The sequence below is a fragment of the Juglans microcarpa x Juglans regia genome, chromosome 3D (genome assembly GCF_004785595.1).
Source record: "Juglans microcarpa x Juglans regia isolate MS1-56 chromosome 3D, Jm3101_v1.0, whole genome shotgun sequence".
In the NCBI taxonomy this organism is placed as follows: Eukaryota; Viridiplantae; Streptophyta; class Magnoliopsida; order Fagales; family Juglandaceae; genus Juglans; species Juglans microcarpa x Juglans regia.
Window position 1 is genome coordinate 19,017,644 of NC_054598.1, and position 15,102 is coordinate 19,032,745.

General features: G+C 39.8%; 1 protein-coding gene across 1 annotated transcript in view; it reads left to right on the top strand.

The window, feature by feature from the left end:
- The window catches only part of LOC121254395 (protein CHROMATIN REMODELING 19), a 38,262-nt gene that overhangs the window by 15,601 nt on the left and 7,559 nt on the right, over nucleotides 1-15,102 (top strand). The window contains exons 3-10 of the mRNA XM_041154415.1: nucleotides 5,492-5,532; nucleotides 5,661-5,911; nucleotides 5,993-6,173; nucleotides 7,118-7,303; nucleotides 7,396-7,557; nucleotides 7,707-7,865; nucleotides 13,212-13,289; nucleotides 13,376-13,512. Of these exons, the coding sequence (XP_041010349.1) occupies nucleotides 5,492-5,532; nucleotides 5,661-5,911; nucleotides 5,993-6,173; nucleotides 7,118-7,303; nucleotides 7,396-7,557; nucleotides 7,707-7,865; nucleotides 13,212-13,289; nucleotides 13,376-13,512 (1,195 nt within the window). The remainder of the gene's footprint in view (nucleotides 1-5,491; nucleotides 5,533-5,660; nucleotides 5,912-5,992; nucleotides 6,174-7,117; nucleotides 7,304-7,395; nucleotides 7,558-7,706; nucleotides 7,866-13,211; nucleotides 13,290-13,375; nucleotides 13,513-15,102) is intronic.

The following is a 15,102-nucleotide window of genomic DNA, read 5'->3' on the forward strand; positions in this document are numbered from 1 at the left end:
TTCCGTTCTTGGTGATATCTCCATAACTATTTGTCAAGCAAGGTTTGGCTGAAAGATTTCAAATTCCGTATACCCAAGCCTCCTTTTTTGATGGGGGAGCAAATTGTGGTCCATTTCACCAATTGAAATTTAAACTAATCCTTGATCCCTCCTCAAAGAAAATCATGTTGAAGTTTCTCCATGTGATGAGCCACCTTGGCAGGGAGCGGAAATAATGAGAGGAAATATGTTGGTAAGTTAGAGAGAGTGCTTTTTATGAGAGTTATCCGACCCCCTTTGGATAAGTACATCTGCTTCCAACCAGTTAATTTCCTCTCCATTTTTTCTAACACATCATCACATATAGATTTCGATTTGAACGCTGCGCCCAACGGAAGACCGAGATATTTCATGGCCAACTGAGACATCTTGCACTCCAAGATGGATGCCAAACTCTCCACGTTGGGTACATATCCCACTGGCACTACCTCTGATTTAGTCAAATTCACCTTTAACCCTGACACGGCTTCAAAACATAATAATAGAGCCCTCAATGCTCGAATTTGCTCATGTCTGGCCTAACAAAAGATTAGTGTATCATCAGCAAACAATAGGTGAGATATGTTAAGCAAACCTGAACTTGCCTCTCCCACTGAGAATCCTGGTATGAACCCTCCCTCTACTGCCCTTGATATCATCTTGTTGAAAGCTTCCATCACAAAAACAAAGAGAAGAGGAGAAATAGGGTCTCCTTATCGCAAACCTCGAGAGCTTTTGAAAAAACCATTTGACGTACCGTTCATTAATACAGAGAAACAGGCTGTAGAGATACAATGTTGGATCCAGGAACACCATTTAGTGCCAAAGCCGCATCTCTCAAGCATATAAATTAAGAAACTCCAATTGATGTGATCGTACGCTTTCTCCACGTCTAACTTACATAGGAGTCCCAGCTCTCCCGATTTAATACGACTCTCCAGACATTCGTTGGCTATAAGTACCGAGTCAAGGATTTGCCTATCTTGAACAAATGCATTTTGAGGCTTTGAAATCAAGCTTTCCATCACCTTACTCAATCTGTTCGCCAATATTTTGGATAAAATTTTGTATAGCCCACCCACCAAACTAATGGGACGAAAATCTTTCACTTCTACGACATCGGGCTTCTTCGGAATGAGTGCTAAGAAAGTTGCATTAAGACTTTTCTTGAACCGCCCGCTTCCATGAAATTCATGGAAAACCTTCATGATATCATCTTTAAGCACATCCCAACAAGTCTGAAAAAAGGCCATGGAAAAGCCATCGGGACCTGGAGCTTTATCGCCTGCCATACCCTTGACCACCAACCTGACCTCTACCTTCTCAAAAGGCCTTTCGAGACGTTCCACAACTTGCGAGTCAAGAACATAAAAAACCAGCCTGTCAAGTCTCGGCCTCCACTCAAATTGTTCCGAAAACAGCTTATCATAATAATTAATAATGTGGTCTGAGAGCTCGGTTTGGTTGGATGAGACCGCCCCATCTATCAATAGAGTATCTATAGCATTGTTCTGCCTATGTGAGTTGGCCACTTGGTGAAAAAACTTGGTGCATCTATCCCCTTCCTTCAACCATAAAGCTCGTGATTTCTGTCATCACGATATTTCTTCCTAAAGAGACATCCGTTCATTGCTCGCAATCACTTGGGAGTTGCGGGCCCGCTCTGTTTCATAAAGAAATCTCTCCTCTTACATGCCCTCCAAGCCCTTAAGCTCCCCCATTAGAACATTTTTCTGACTTTCCACATTACCAAACTATTGTGTATTCCACTCCTTCAAGTCCTTTTTCAAAGACTTAAATTTGCAAGCCAGCGTATAGCTAGCATTACCATGGAAATGGTAAGAAGACCACCATTGTCTTATTCTCTCCAGAAAACCTTCTGACTTCAACCACATGTTTTCAAATTTGAAGTATCTTGGGCCTTTTCTAATGCCCACGCAATTCAAAAGAATGAGAAAGTGATCTGAACACAACCTGGGTAGTCTCTTCTGAATGAGATCTGGATAGTGTGCCTCTCATTCTGATGAAATTAGAAATCTGTTTATCCTTGACCAAGATGGAAGATCTCGGTTGCTAGATCAAGTGAAGGAACCACCTGCAAGAGGAATATCCTGTAAATTTTGTTCAAAAATGAAGTTAGAAAAATCTACCATGGGTGAGTTGAAACCCGAAACACTCGATCTTTCACTCGGGAAACGAGTGACGTTGAAATTAGCTCCAATACACCAAGGTAAGTTCCATATGCTGCTAATACCAGCCAACTCATCCCATAAAAAGCTTCTTGACCGGTCAAGATTAGGCCCATAAACACCTGTAAAATCCCACTGATATCCATCCATGACATTCTTAAACGAGCATGCCACCACATATTCCCCTAGGAATCTTCCATATTTTCCACCACTCTTTTATCCCACATTACTAGTATGCTCCCGGATGCTCTATTAGACAGTAAATAATGCCATCCCACTTGAAAACAACCCCACAAACTCCTAACGATGCGAAGAGAAATAACAGCCAGTTTAGTTTCTTGTAGGCAAACAATGTCAAATTTCCAATTTCGGAGAAGGGATCTAATACGTAGGCGTTTATTCACGTCATTAATCCCTCTCACATTCGAAGACAGTATTTTAGGCTTCATTAACGAAAGAAGCATTCCTCCCTTTTGCTCTATCTCTCCCCGAAGTTCCTTCCTTATTATCGTAGTTAATGGAAGCTGGTCATTACCGTAGATTGACCAGCTTCCATGGCTACTAAGAGAGCCATGAATTGATCTTCATAGCCCTCACATGAAGGTTCCACCCAACCATGAAGCTCCTTTACTTTTTTTAATACCCAATTTGATGCTCGAGGTGCAATATAAGGTGGGAGCATCTATAAGGGTGACGGGCTACCTATCTCCTCTTCCTCACTGCCCTCAGAATCCACAAAAAGACTCAACAAACTGGTACCCTCCCCTACTGGGCTTATCTCCTTACCCATGACAGTATCCCCTCCTGCCTTGACAGAGTCCACTTTCAGCACTAAGATCACCTCATTTGACCCACCCATAGCTTCCTCAACAGACATCGAAACTTTCTGTGTCTGGTTAGAAGGCAATGAGTCGACAACAGTATCCAGGGTAGCCTCGTATATTTGTCCCGAAACTTCCCCTTTCTCAAAGGGACTGCTCGCATCCTTACCACTGCTCACAACCATCTCCATAGGCCTCGACTTAGTTTTTTGTGTGCTGGTGACCTCTGTCGTGGTGGTCTGTGCAACTATCGGGCCTTCGTGAACATTCTAAACGACGGAAATCCCTCCTCCATACTCAAATATTGCGACCTCCGATGACGGGGCCTCCATTGGAGCCTCTGCGACCTTCGGCGGGGACGACTAAAGCTTCGTCGTCGACGGGTGGGCCGACTGTGGCTCAGTCCCACACGTCGACGGGTCGCCAACAGCTTGCAATTTCTTCCTCCAGAACGAGCCTTTGTTCTGTGTTCTCGTCTTAGGCTGGAACCTGTGAGCCCAATTGGCATCTTGGCCCTTCCCATAAGGCCCACCATTCCAGTCCCGTGAGCCCAACTGGCAGCCCGAGCCCACGCCCTCCATCGCATAACCCTCAATGCATTGTATTAACGAAACCACACTATTAGTTAACTCCCCCAACGAAGTCTGCATTTCACGTAACTTCTTCAATATTTTTTCCTCTTTCAGCCTGACCGACCCTCTGCCATCTCCTCCTCCACTCTGAGCAGCTACTGAAAAGGGAGGTGAGCCCTTTTGCATGTTTACCATCACAGTGTGCTGCGCGGCTCGAGGAACCTCTAGAGCCTCCTTGTACGACCTCGACGGCAGAGCTACTGCCATCGCTTACGGTGAGTTTCTCCCCTGAACACCTACTTTGCCCATATCCTTCAGCACCACCATCTTCCTCCACCCCATTCCGGCCTTGTCTTCAGGTATAAGTATGTAACTCCGGCAACCCCCCCACCATCACCACCACCACCACTACCACCATACACCGCCAAAGCTAAGTAGTAGCCACGAGAGTTTGAGCATTGCTGGGCAGTGAGGCCTCTGTCACTTTCCCATTGAGCAGAGTAGTAACCTTTTCTCCCGGACTTCAGACAAGCCTCTAGCGAGTTAGCCACCCAACGGATAGTCTTTAAACCCAGCCATAAACAGCTCACACCTTTCCATCCTTTCTCAGTAATGCACACCTTACCCCCATCTCTTCTCACCTCAAAAACCTTTGACTCAATAACTAAACAACTAAAAGAACTCATAGCCATGCTTCAATACCAGATAACCCCCCGTCAACAGCCCACAACCACCATTGACAACGTGAAAAAGTCTAAAGTGTACGGAGAGAGAAAAGAGTGAAGAGAGAACACTTGGTCTTCCCTTGGGAGCTTCCTTTAAAGCCAAAGCAATTTGGGATGGTATTATAGAAAAGTTGGAGTGCTGATTGACGGGATGGAACCAGCTGTATTTATCTAAAGATGGTATATGCACATTGATCAAGAGCATGTTATCCAACTTACCTGCTTATTGTCTGTTCCTTTTCCCACGTCCTGCTGGTGTTGCTAACTGGTTGGAGTGCAAATGGCCTAGTATTTGGGTTTCTAGCCAATCAGAAATGCAAACATTTACATGCTGACGGTGTTTTTCCATAGATGAAGCATTGAAGGAGAGTGACCGATGCTTGTTTTGTCCTTTAGACACACCTATAATCAGCGAATACTCCTTTGGACTAAGAGTGCCCTGCTCAAGGACAAAATACTCCCTACCAACCTCATATATGGTTAATATTACTGGAATCAGAATATATATGCTGAATACATTCCTAGATGACCTTAGCAGTCTTAAGATAGAGTAATTTACAGCTGATATTGGGTTGAATACTAGTTAACATGGTATATACATAATTTGGAGTTTCCCTAGCCCATACTAGCGCATGGATCAGTGTCTTTGGCCTTAGCTAGATCAAGTGCTAATTGTGACCTTTACCCAGCAAGAATATTTCATGAAACCAAGTGCAAATCTGCATGAGATTTCAGTTGTAGATTCTCAGTTTAATTAGAATTAAAAACTAACACTTGTTTGGAGAATTTGGATGGAAGGATCATATATTCTACCTTTATTAGTTGGAATTTGGAAAGGGTCAAATTTATATCTCCTTTGTTCTGCATTTCTCAATATCACTTTCTACTTTGGATCATGAGCTATTTCTATATGGTTTTCTTTGGATGAAATATTTGCTGCTGGTTAGTGTGTACTAGTGTTGCGGTATTGCCATGCCATGAAAAAACTTTCTGCATCCTGATCATTTTCTCTGCCATGAAAAACTCATCTCTGGCATTATTATAGGGTTTTTTACTTAACCAGAAAAGAAATTATTGAAGGTTTGACATTTGGTTTTGAATATATGTTTAGGATTATGGATAATTTTGAAAAAAATGAAGTTGACTTGCTTTTGTATTCTCTGCAGCCATATTGGCAGATGAGATGGGCCTTGGGAAGACTATACAGGTATGCTAGGCTCCATTATTTGCGGATCTATCAAGCATTGTTCTTCTGACACCCTCTTTTTCCAAGCAAAAATCTCTTATTTTGATCATTGAGTTGTTGTAATATTGTAAAATTTTCTTGTCCAGCAGGCTATTACATATTTGACCTTGCTGAAACACTTGAACAATGATCCTGGTCCACATTTAATTGTATGTCCTGCTTCTGTTTTGGAAAACTGGGAGAGGGAACTTAAAAAGTGGTGTCCATCATTTTCAGTTATCCAATATCATGGGGCTGCACGATCAGCGTATTCGAAAGAGTTGAGCTCTTTAGCTAAAGCAGGATTGCCACCTCCTTTCAATGTTATTCTCGTATGTTATTCACTTTTTGAAAGACACAGGTTTGTTGCACTGAGCTCCTTTCCAAAATATGTTATTTGATTTCTTGTTGGTTGAGTTCTTATAAATGATGCCGTATGCAGTGCAAAGCAGAAAGATGACCGTAAATTTCTGAAACGTTGGCAATGGAGCTGTGTGCTGATGGATGAAGCCCATGCCTTGAAGGATAAAAATAGCTATAGGTGGAAAAACCTTATGTCTGTCGCACGAAATGCAAACCAGCGGCTAATGCTGACAGGAACACCACTCCAGAATGATCTACATGTATTACCAGCAATAACATATATCCTTTAAGTCTCTAATTTGTTCTGTAATTCTTACTATTAATTAAACGTGGAAACAAGCTGTGGCTTAAGAATAAATTTTTATAGATAGATGTGACTAAAAGCTGAGCAATATGACCTATAGTACTAGCCCATGAGCTTAGGCTCAAATGCAACTTCCTTCCCCAATAAGAATGGAGTGGATGGAGAGTTTTCAGCTATTAATTTTTCTTGAAGGATTGCACATTGCAAGTGTTGCTGAAAGGATACCTTGCATGAAGCCTAGACCCATCTTCTTGTCCTTCTCTTTAAATTTCTGCAACTTAATTCAATCCTTTAAACCTTGCAATCAAATATTATTTCTCACTTTGAAAGCCTTAGGATGAAAACCTCAGCCCAACTCACCTTTTAACTTTTAAGTTAGCTTTAACACCTTAGTCCAACCTCAATTTCACATATTTTCCTATCTGCATACAACATGAAACCTCTCTCTAATCCCTCTGAGATGCCGATGGCAGAAATCCTACTGCTTTGAATTTAATTTCAAACAGTATTAAAATTATCAAGAGTCAGCCTAAATCAATCTTTCAAGCCTCCAAACCAAATCTCTTCTTTCCCTGCTAACCTTTTGCCACCAAGCCTCCAATGAAGAGTCTTTAAGCTCTCTGTAGCTGCTATCCTACTTCATAATTTTCTGCAGCTTCAAATAAATCTTTCGGCAACAATTTAATTGTATTAAAAAAATGTCCTCTATAAGCCTTTTTTTTAGGTGGTGGTTGGTGATGGCTGCTTTCAGAATTTTGCTTTTCTCATTGATGGATTTGAATTTAAGTTAACGATTACACTTGAATGTAACAGCAACTGAAGTAGATTTTGTTGCTAAGGACGAATTTTTTCCCTTTCTTGTGTTTTCTTGGAGGTTGACTTGATAGGCTTTTGTCGCAGGAGCTGTGGTCGTTGTTGGAGTTTATGATGCCTGATCTTTTTGCTACTGAGGATGTTGACCTGAAAAAGCTTTTAAATGCGGATGATATGGATTTGATTGGTCGTATGAAGTCTATTTTAGGACCATTTATTTTGAGACGGTTGAAATCTGATGTAATGCAGCAACTTGTTCCAAAGATTCAAAGGGTATGCCCAATTTTTTTATTTGAAATAAATACATATGTATTGTATTTTCTCAGTTACAATTCACTTCCAAAAGCGCTAAAACTATTCTACAGGTTGAGTATGTTGGAATGGAAAAGCAACAGGAAGATGCATATATGGAAGCTATTGAGGAGTATCGTGCAACTTCACGAGCTCACATTGCTAAAAGCTCGAATAATCTTTTTGGAGTTCTTCCTCGGCGTCAAATATCTAACTATTTTGTTCAGTTTCGTAAGGTGCTGCAACCTTTGGTTATCTATTTTCCATAAATTCAGTTTGTTTACTTAAAGTAATTTGAATATCGTGTTTATCTATGACCTTTTTGCTGATGTTGCATTTTTTTTTCTTTTTTCCTTTTCCTATCTTTTTCATGTGCTTATTCCAGATTGCAAATCATCCTTTATTGGTTAGACATATTTACAGTGATGAGGATGTTGTTCGTTTTGCTAAGAAGTTACATCCAATGGGTGCTTTTGGCTTTGAATGTAACTTGGACCGAGTAATTGATGAATTAAAGGGTTATAATGACTTCTCCATTCACCAGGTAAACGGTTTGATCTGATGAATCTCACCTTTTGTTTTTACATATACTAAGAATGTGATGGTCTATCCCTCCATAAAATTGGTGCATTCTTTTTTCCAAAATCAGTTATAATTGGAGTTCTACACTACTGGTATATGCTAGAACTCCTAACTCCTTTGATTTTATTATACCTTCATAAAATGGAAGGATTCTCCTGGGACTTAATATGTATTCTAATTAGTTACCATGACCACAAACATAAAGAAAGAAAGAAAGAATGAATGCAAAGGGAAGCTTGTAGATTTAAGGGGGTTTCACGCAAGGTTGACCATGGTTAGATGTGCATATCTATCTTAGTTGAGTCAAGTCTTGCAAAACCATTAGATAGCAGTTCATTGATTTTTTCTTTTCATAGAACAAATTAACTCTAATTCTTGAATAATCCACACTACTTTTGCTTTCACGGTAAGAAAAATATCCCATTTTCAGGGTTGAACAACCAATCCCTTAGTTTGGTTTGAGGCTCAAACCACTAATTCCGAGGGGGTTTACTAAGTTGTGTGTCTTACCGGACTACACCAAGGGGGTGGTGCCAGCTGACCGATATTGAAGCTGAACGCCCATGGTTGGTCTTGTTAGTCTCTATTGGTAAACCCCCTCGACTTCTAATCATAGCTCCTAACCACATATTTTCAAACTTAAAGTAATTGTGACCCCATGAATACCACCACAATCTAGCAAAATAGGGAAGTGATCTGAACATACGCTAGACAATCTCTTCTGCATAGCTTCGGGTAATGAACCTCCCAAGAAGGAGAAACAAGAAATCTATCCAGTCTCGACTAGCCTTGACAATTGGACCATGTGGACTCACCCCCCACAGGGGGAAGATCCAAATCGAAAATCAATTTTGAAAAATCCTCCATTGCCGAGTAAATACTAGATCCCCCGATCTCTCACTCGGGAAGCAATTAATGTTGATACCCCCACTCATACACATCCCAACGATAATACAATCCCACCAATTCCTCCCACAAAAGTCTCATTTCCCTATCTGAATTTGGCCCATAAACACCCACATAGGCCCACTCCCACCCATCCTCAACATTTTTTGAAAGAACAAGCTATAAAAACATTTCCAGCACACCTCCTCCACTGGCTCCACCACTCTGTTATCCCACATTAAGAGGACACCTCTTGAAGCTTCCATAGACGCCAGAAAAGCCCATCCCACAAAAGAACACCCCCACAAACTACAGATAATACATTGCATTTGATGAATAAAATTTGTACTTATAAAAAAAAAAACTATGGATAATACATCTATCAATAAAGCGTAACTTTGTTTCTTGTAAACTACTTATCAAAAAAAAAAACTTTGTTTCCTGTAAACACAATATCAATGTTCCAACTACGCAATAAGAACTTGATACTAAGTCGCTTATTAGAAACACTAAGCCCCCTAACATTCCAAGAGAGGATCTTAGGTTTCATAAAAAAAATGAGATCCCTTCCCTTGCAATCTATCCCGCCCTTCACTCCCCTCCATAACGTCATAATTAATGGAACATTTTAATCTTCTAAATTCCTTTTCTTCCTTTGATGCAGATTTCTGGGCTGAGGAATGTCCAGATTCGATAGCAATTAGAAGAGCCTTGAATTGCTATTCATAACCATCACAAGAGATCCCAACGTAGGCTTGAGTCTCCTCAACCTTGTTTAGAACCCAATCTGAAACAATGCTCGATGAAGTTGGACTAGGTGGAAGTGTACATAAAGGGGTCAAATCAACCTCACTCCCATCAGAACGGTCCTCGTTACGTAGGACCATTTGCAAATTCGAAACATCTAAGAACCCCAGATGGAGGATAGACTGAGGCACCACTCCAAAGTTTGACAACTACTGGGAAAAAACCCATTTTCCTATTCCTGATTGCTGAAGGACTTCAATAGGGATCAGAGATAGAAATACCATTGGGAATGACTCCACAATACTCAAACCCTTTACAAATGGAACCAAAGACAAGCCCGAGTTGCCTACCTTCCCTACTACCGCCATCTGTAACAAAAACTCCCTTTCACTTTCCGGCGACATTTCTGGCTTCGACGCACTATCCAAAAGGTCACTGGACGCCGATGATGAAATCTTGCCAGCCCATCTGACGACGAAGTAGGAATCGGCGCCATAGTAGAGGAGGAAGGAACCTATTTCGAAACACCTGAAATAGACCCGGTATGGGTCTTAACCGGCCAAACTTGCTGAGAGCTCTTACCCAATCCCAACCCATTTACATTCTTTTTATCCTTTACCACCTCATCTGACATGGAGCCCAAAAGACTATCTGGCCCATCAACAAAAACAACGTTATGCTTGCCTAATAAACCAGCCTCTAAGCCCGCAGAGCCCATCGACAAGCCAAGGTCCAATTCCACCCAGCGTAACATCAAATTAAACTTCTCCTTCATGTCCATTAAATCTCTCTGCATGGCCAATAGCAATAACCCATCTTTACCCCCTGTCATGCCGCCTTTGAAAAACTAACCGTCGTCCTTGGGGAGATGAATCGATTGCAAGTCCGACTTCACAACCACCCCACCACCCCACGAAAATCCCGCTGACCCTCAAAACTACCATGAACCACCAAATTCTGAGGCGGATTCTTCAAGACCTCCACATTGCCAAGCGAAGATGCCCTCTGTTTAGCTATGCTATCCACACCTGAAACAGGGGAAGAAGTAGCCACCTCCCTAAGCATTATACTTCCGGGATTGCGATGAAACCACGCCTCACCTCTTTCCTGTACTCAGAAAGCATAAAAAAAGGGCCATACTTGTTATGGCATCCTTGGGCCAAAAGAGCCTGATCCTGCTCCTCCGAATCTTGTAAAATTCTGAAGAACCAGTTGATGCACCACAAGCACCCACCAGTTTGGCTAACCAATCCACCGTAGAGATATCGACAGTGATGAACTTGGTGACCTTGTGACTTCTCTCGTAATCCGCCACCACTAACGACTCTCATGTTGGAAGTCAAACATCTTTGAATTGATTAACAGCTTCCAACTCGAACCCATCACAAAAGGAAGAAACAGAACCAAATAACCCAAAGGAAAGATAGGAAAAATAAAGAAAGAAAAATTAATCTTCCCCTCGACTAGGTGTTGGAAACAGTGAGAATAAAAAGTTTCTCTGGAATTAAATCAGAGGTAATGCAAACAATTGAGTTTGCGAAGTTGAGTACATGTAAAACAAATGAAAACAATGTAGATTGGGTTACTGGAATTGAAGTTTTTTCAGATGATGGAAATAAAAACTTAAGAGATTTTAACATTTTCTATGCCTAAACAAAGATGATGGGAAAAAGGAGTGGACAGAACAGTCATGGGGTCGGATGTCCCTGGATTGGTTATCCAGTGTCAGTAGATTCAGTAGCAAATGCATTTGGGGATGAAGCTAAATTTTCTGAATGGGCAAAGGAAAAGGATGCCCTGATGGATGATTCCAGTTGAACATAAGCTGACAGAGAATATCTAGCTCGTACTTACTGATGGCCAAGTGTCAGAGGTGGAAGGACCAAGATCAGACATAGGTGTTTCTACTGTTTGAGTTATGATTTGCCTGAGTCCTAGACCATCAAACTGACCCTGCATACCTCTAGTTTGGTGACCAGTAAGTCCTTTGAGTATGTCGTAATCTATTACAGTAAGCACAAAATAGTTCTCAATTAAAAACAACATCCATTAGTTTTCACCCATCACAACTCTTAAATCCTAGCACAAACTAGCTTATGAAAATTATTAGGTGTAGGCTACACTCTGAGTTGTTCCATGTATCTGATGTTTTAGATCACATATCTGAGTCACATTCCCCATTTTTGTATGGTTCAGAGCTGCAGCATCCCGTATCTAGTTTGCAGAACCGAGAAATAAGTATTCTTGATTAGATGCTGCTTGCATGGAATGTAATAATGCAGACATGATAGTAGAGTTCTCTGCCTTCCGATTATCAGAAGTTAGATCGTTTAGAGATGGTTATGGGTTTTTACAATTTAAATAACTCATTTTACCGCTACACTTTTTGAATAAGTGGGGTGATTGTGACCAAGCAAGCAGTTGAGCCCGTCCAATTTAACTGTTTGTGATAACAAGATTTGGGTTTTCTATAGAGAGAATCACCTACTCTTTTTAGCTGTCATGATATCAAGGTAGTTTATCTGTAGACCACTTTTGATTAATGACATTACTTCAATTACCTTCTTTGAGATTGCCTATTGAACTCCTATGAACACAAGCTAGCAACCACAAGCTTCTCAGACCGATGTGACAAGTGATTGATTGGCTCTCTAAATGACTTGCACATGCAACATCAATTTGCAATAGTACTGATTCTTCTGATGAAAATATCTAATTTCAATCTTTATCCAAGGCAGTGAACTTTAAACCTGCTATTATTGTTTAGTCTTTATGCCTTAATATCACCATTTCCACTCAACGGACATAAGAATTCAATTCAAAAAGAGTCCACCAGTTCCAACTACCAATAAATGAAAAGCACAAATATTGGATCCATGCTCAAGCCCCTCCATTAATTGAACCCTGTAATGAAGCTACCAGTGCATCCTTATGCTCAACTATTGCAGACAGATCATGTGAAAAATCTTTTAGAGTAACTGCACCACATCACACGGTAAAAGTGGACAATTTTTTCTATAATTTGAGATCAATTAGTTTTCTCAATAAAAAAATCAAGGACTTAATATTATAGGTATGAAAATTTCGGTCAATTGTGGAGTATTGTGAGAAAAGATGAAATCCTGAATACTGTGAATAACACAATTGCTTTTCAAACTGACTGCCTCCATGATCCATCAGTCTATCCTAACAGGCTCCCTAGTCCCTAGCCTCAGTGCCAACCGTAGTTAAAGGCTGATGTTTTCGTAGTTAGGTTTGACCCTTCACTTTACAATGCCTGCCTATATTTTCTCATGTTTTTCATTTCTCCTATTTTCTCAGATGATGTAGCCTAAACCAGAATTATTGAGTGTACTTATGATGTGCTGAACCTTGTTTTGGTATTGAATTCTTTTGCTTATATCATGTTAGCTCCCATCTAATATATTTTGCTGATTGGACAATTATGATCTTTTTTCTTTCTGTGGTGGGTATGTTCATCATTATAAGCTTATCTTGGGTGCATAACAGCTAAATGTCCAATAACTAGTCTGTGCTTGGAGCCTTTATTGAATTAATACTCATCCAAGGATGAACAGAATTTGATATTGTTTCTTTGAAAAGGTTTTCAGATATCATTTCATGGTAGAACTGTGTACTCATTTTTGACATCAGTTCATTCTCCTTCCCTTTACAGCTTCTACTTCATTACGGTGTCACTGCTACAAAGGGAATTCTTTCTGACAAACAGGTTATGCTTTCAGCAAAATGCCGGGTATGATTGGAGTATTAAACAATTTTTTTTGGAATTATTTTGTTTGATCCTAATTAATTTATGGAGTTGTCCTCTCAATGATACAGGCATTGGCTGAACTTCTTCCTTCACTAAAGCAAGGTGGGCATCGTGTTCTGATTTTTAGCCAGTGGACATCAATGCTTGATATCTTGGAATGGACTTTGGATGTGATTGGGGTTACATATAAACGACTCGATGGAAGGTACTGCTCACTTTTTGACTTAACTAGTTAATTCTTTGTAAAAATTTTCCTTTCCTTTTATTCCTTCTCTCTTTTTTTTTGAGAGAGAGAGAGAGAGAGAGAGCGAGAGAGAGAGATTTCTAAAAAGTAGTTTTGATCGTTTGAGAAGTCATTCATAAATTTCAGTCAGAGAAGGAGACGGGGAGGGGCTGTTGGACTGGTGTATGTAGATCAGATAAGATTCACATCTCAGGCTGGATGAATTTGCTGTATCTGTTTACATATGCTATGTGGGCATGGGGTGGGGAGAATTTTTGGATATGGTTTTAAAATTTTAGAATAAAGGGTTAAGATTCAAATATTTGGTTTTGAAACAATGGGAAAATAAGGGTAAGATAACTGTTTCTTTGTGCGAGCAGGTTGCTGGACAAAAACTTTTGCCGGCAGTTGTATTTGAGAACTTGTGGTTTCTTTGATAGGTTATTTTATAGTAAAATTCGTTTGGAAAGTATGTTTGGGGTTAAGGGTTTTGAAATCAAAGGAGAAACCCTTGATAAAGGGGTTCAAAGGACAATAGAAGCGTGAATTGTGATAGTAAGCCAAAAAGAAGTGAGAACATTCTAGGCACATAACACAAATCTCCCATCATTCCATCTATCAAATTCCTATTTTTTTTAGTTCAGTAAACGCATATGTGTGAAGATTCTCTATCTTCTACTCGCAGAACTATGACATTATAATATTCTTATTAAACTCAGGACCTTATAAAACTCACGTGACAACTAACTGAAACTCGAAGAATAAATCCAAAGCATTTAGGAACTCCTTAAAAGTTCTGTACAAAATTACTAAAATACCTTTGATTCACAAGATAGTGGAAAGTTATAAATTTGCCCCTAATTTGAGAAGTAACCATATCATTTTTTTGTTGTGTAAGTAACCAAAACTTATGAAACACAAAAACCCATATTAAAATTTTGTTGTAAGTTTGTAACCCAAGACTCTTAATGACTTGACATTGAAAATTATATATGACTAACCTTTTTTTTTTTTTTTAATAAGTATATTAGACTTGACCTAATACAATGTTGCGTGTGTGCCACAATGAGACTGAAATATTAATGCCAGATATACGCTGATAAAATGTAGGTAAATAGGAAATCCGGATTCAGTTTTTGTCTGGGGATATACATATATATAATATATATATGTAAGGCATACAGATATATATGTACTTTTTTTTTATAAGTAGATATATATGTACTTACTCACTATGTAATCGTATTAAATTAATATATATATATATACATACATATATATATATATATGTAGTGTGGAAAAATTGCAGTAAAATCCCTTGAAGTCAGGTAGTTTCAGAACTTAAAAAGGTTGCCTTTCAGAATGAAAGAAACATCCAAACTTAAAAGGGTTGCCTTAATGTAGAGATTTCACGGAGATTGAAATCTCGGGCTCTATGGCTAAGGGAGGGGAATAAATATACAAGGTTTTTCCATCTAGTGGCCAACTAGCATGAGAGGAACAATGCCATTATGATGCTCAACATTGATGGTCTCGTATCTTCAGATTATTCTGAGATTGAGGACCACATAG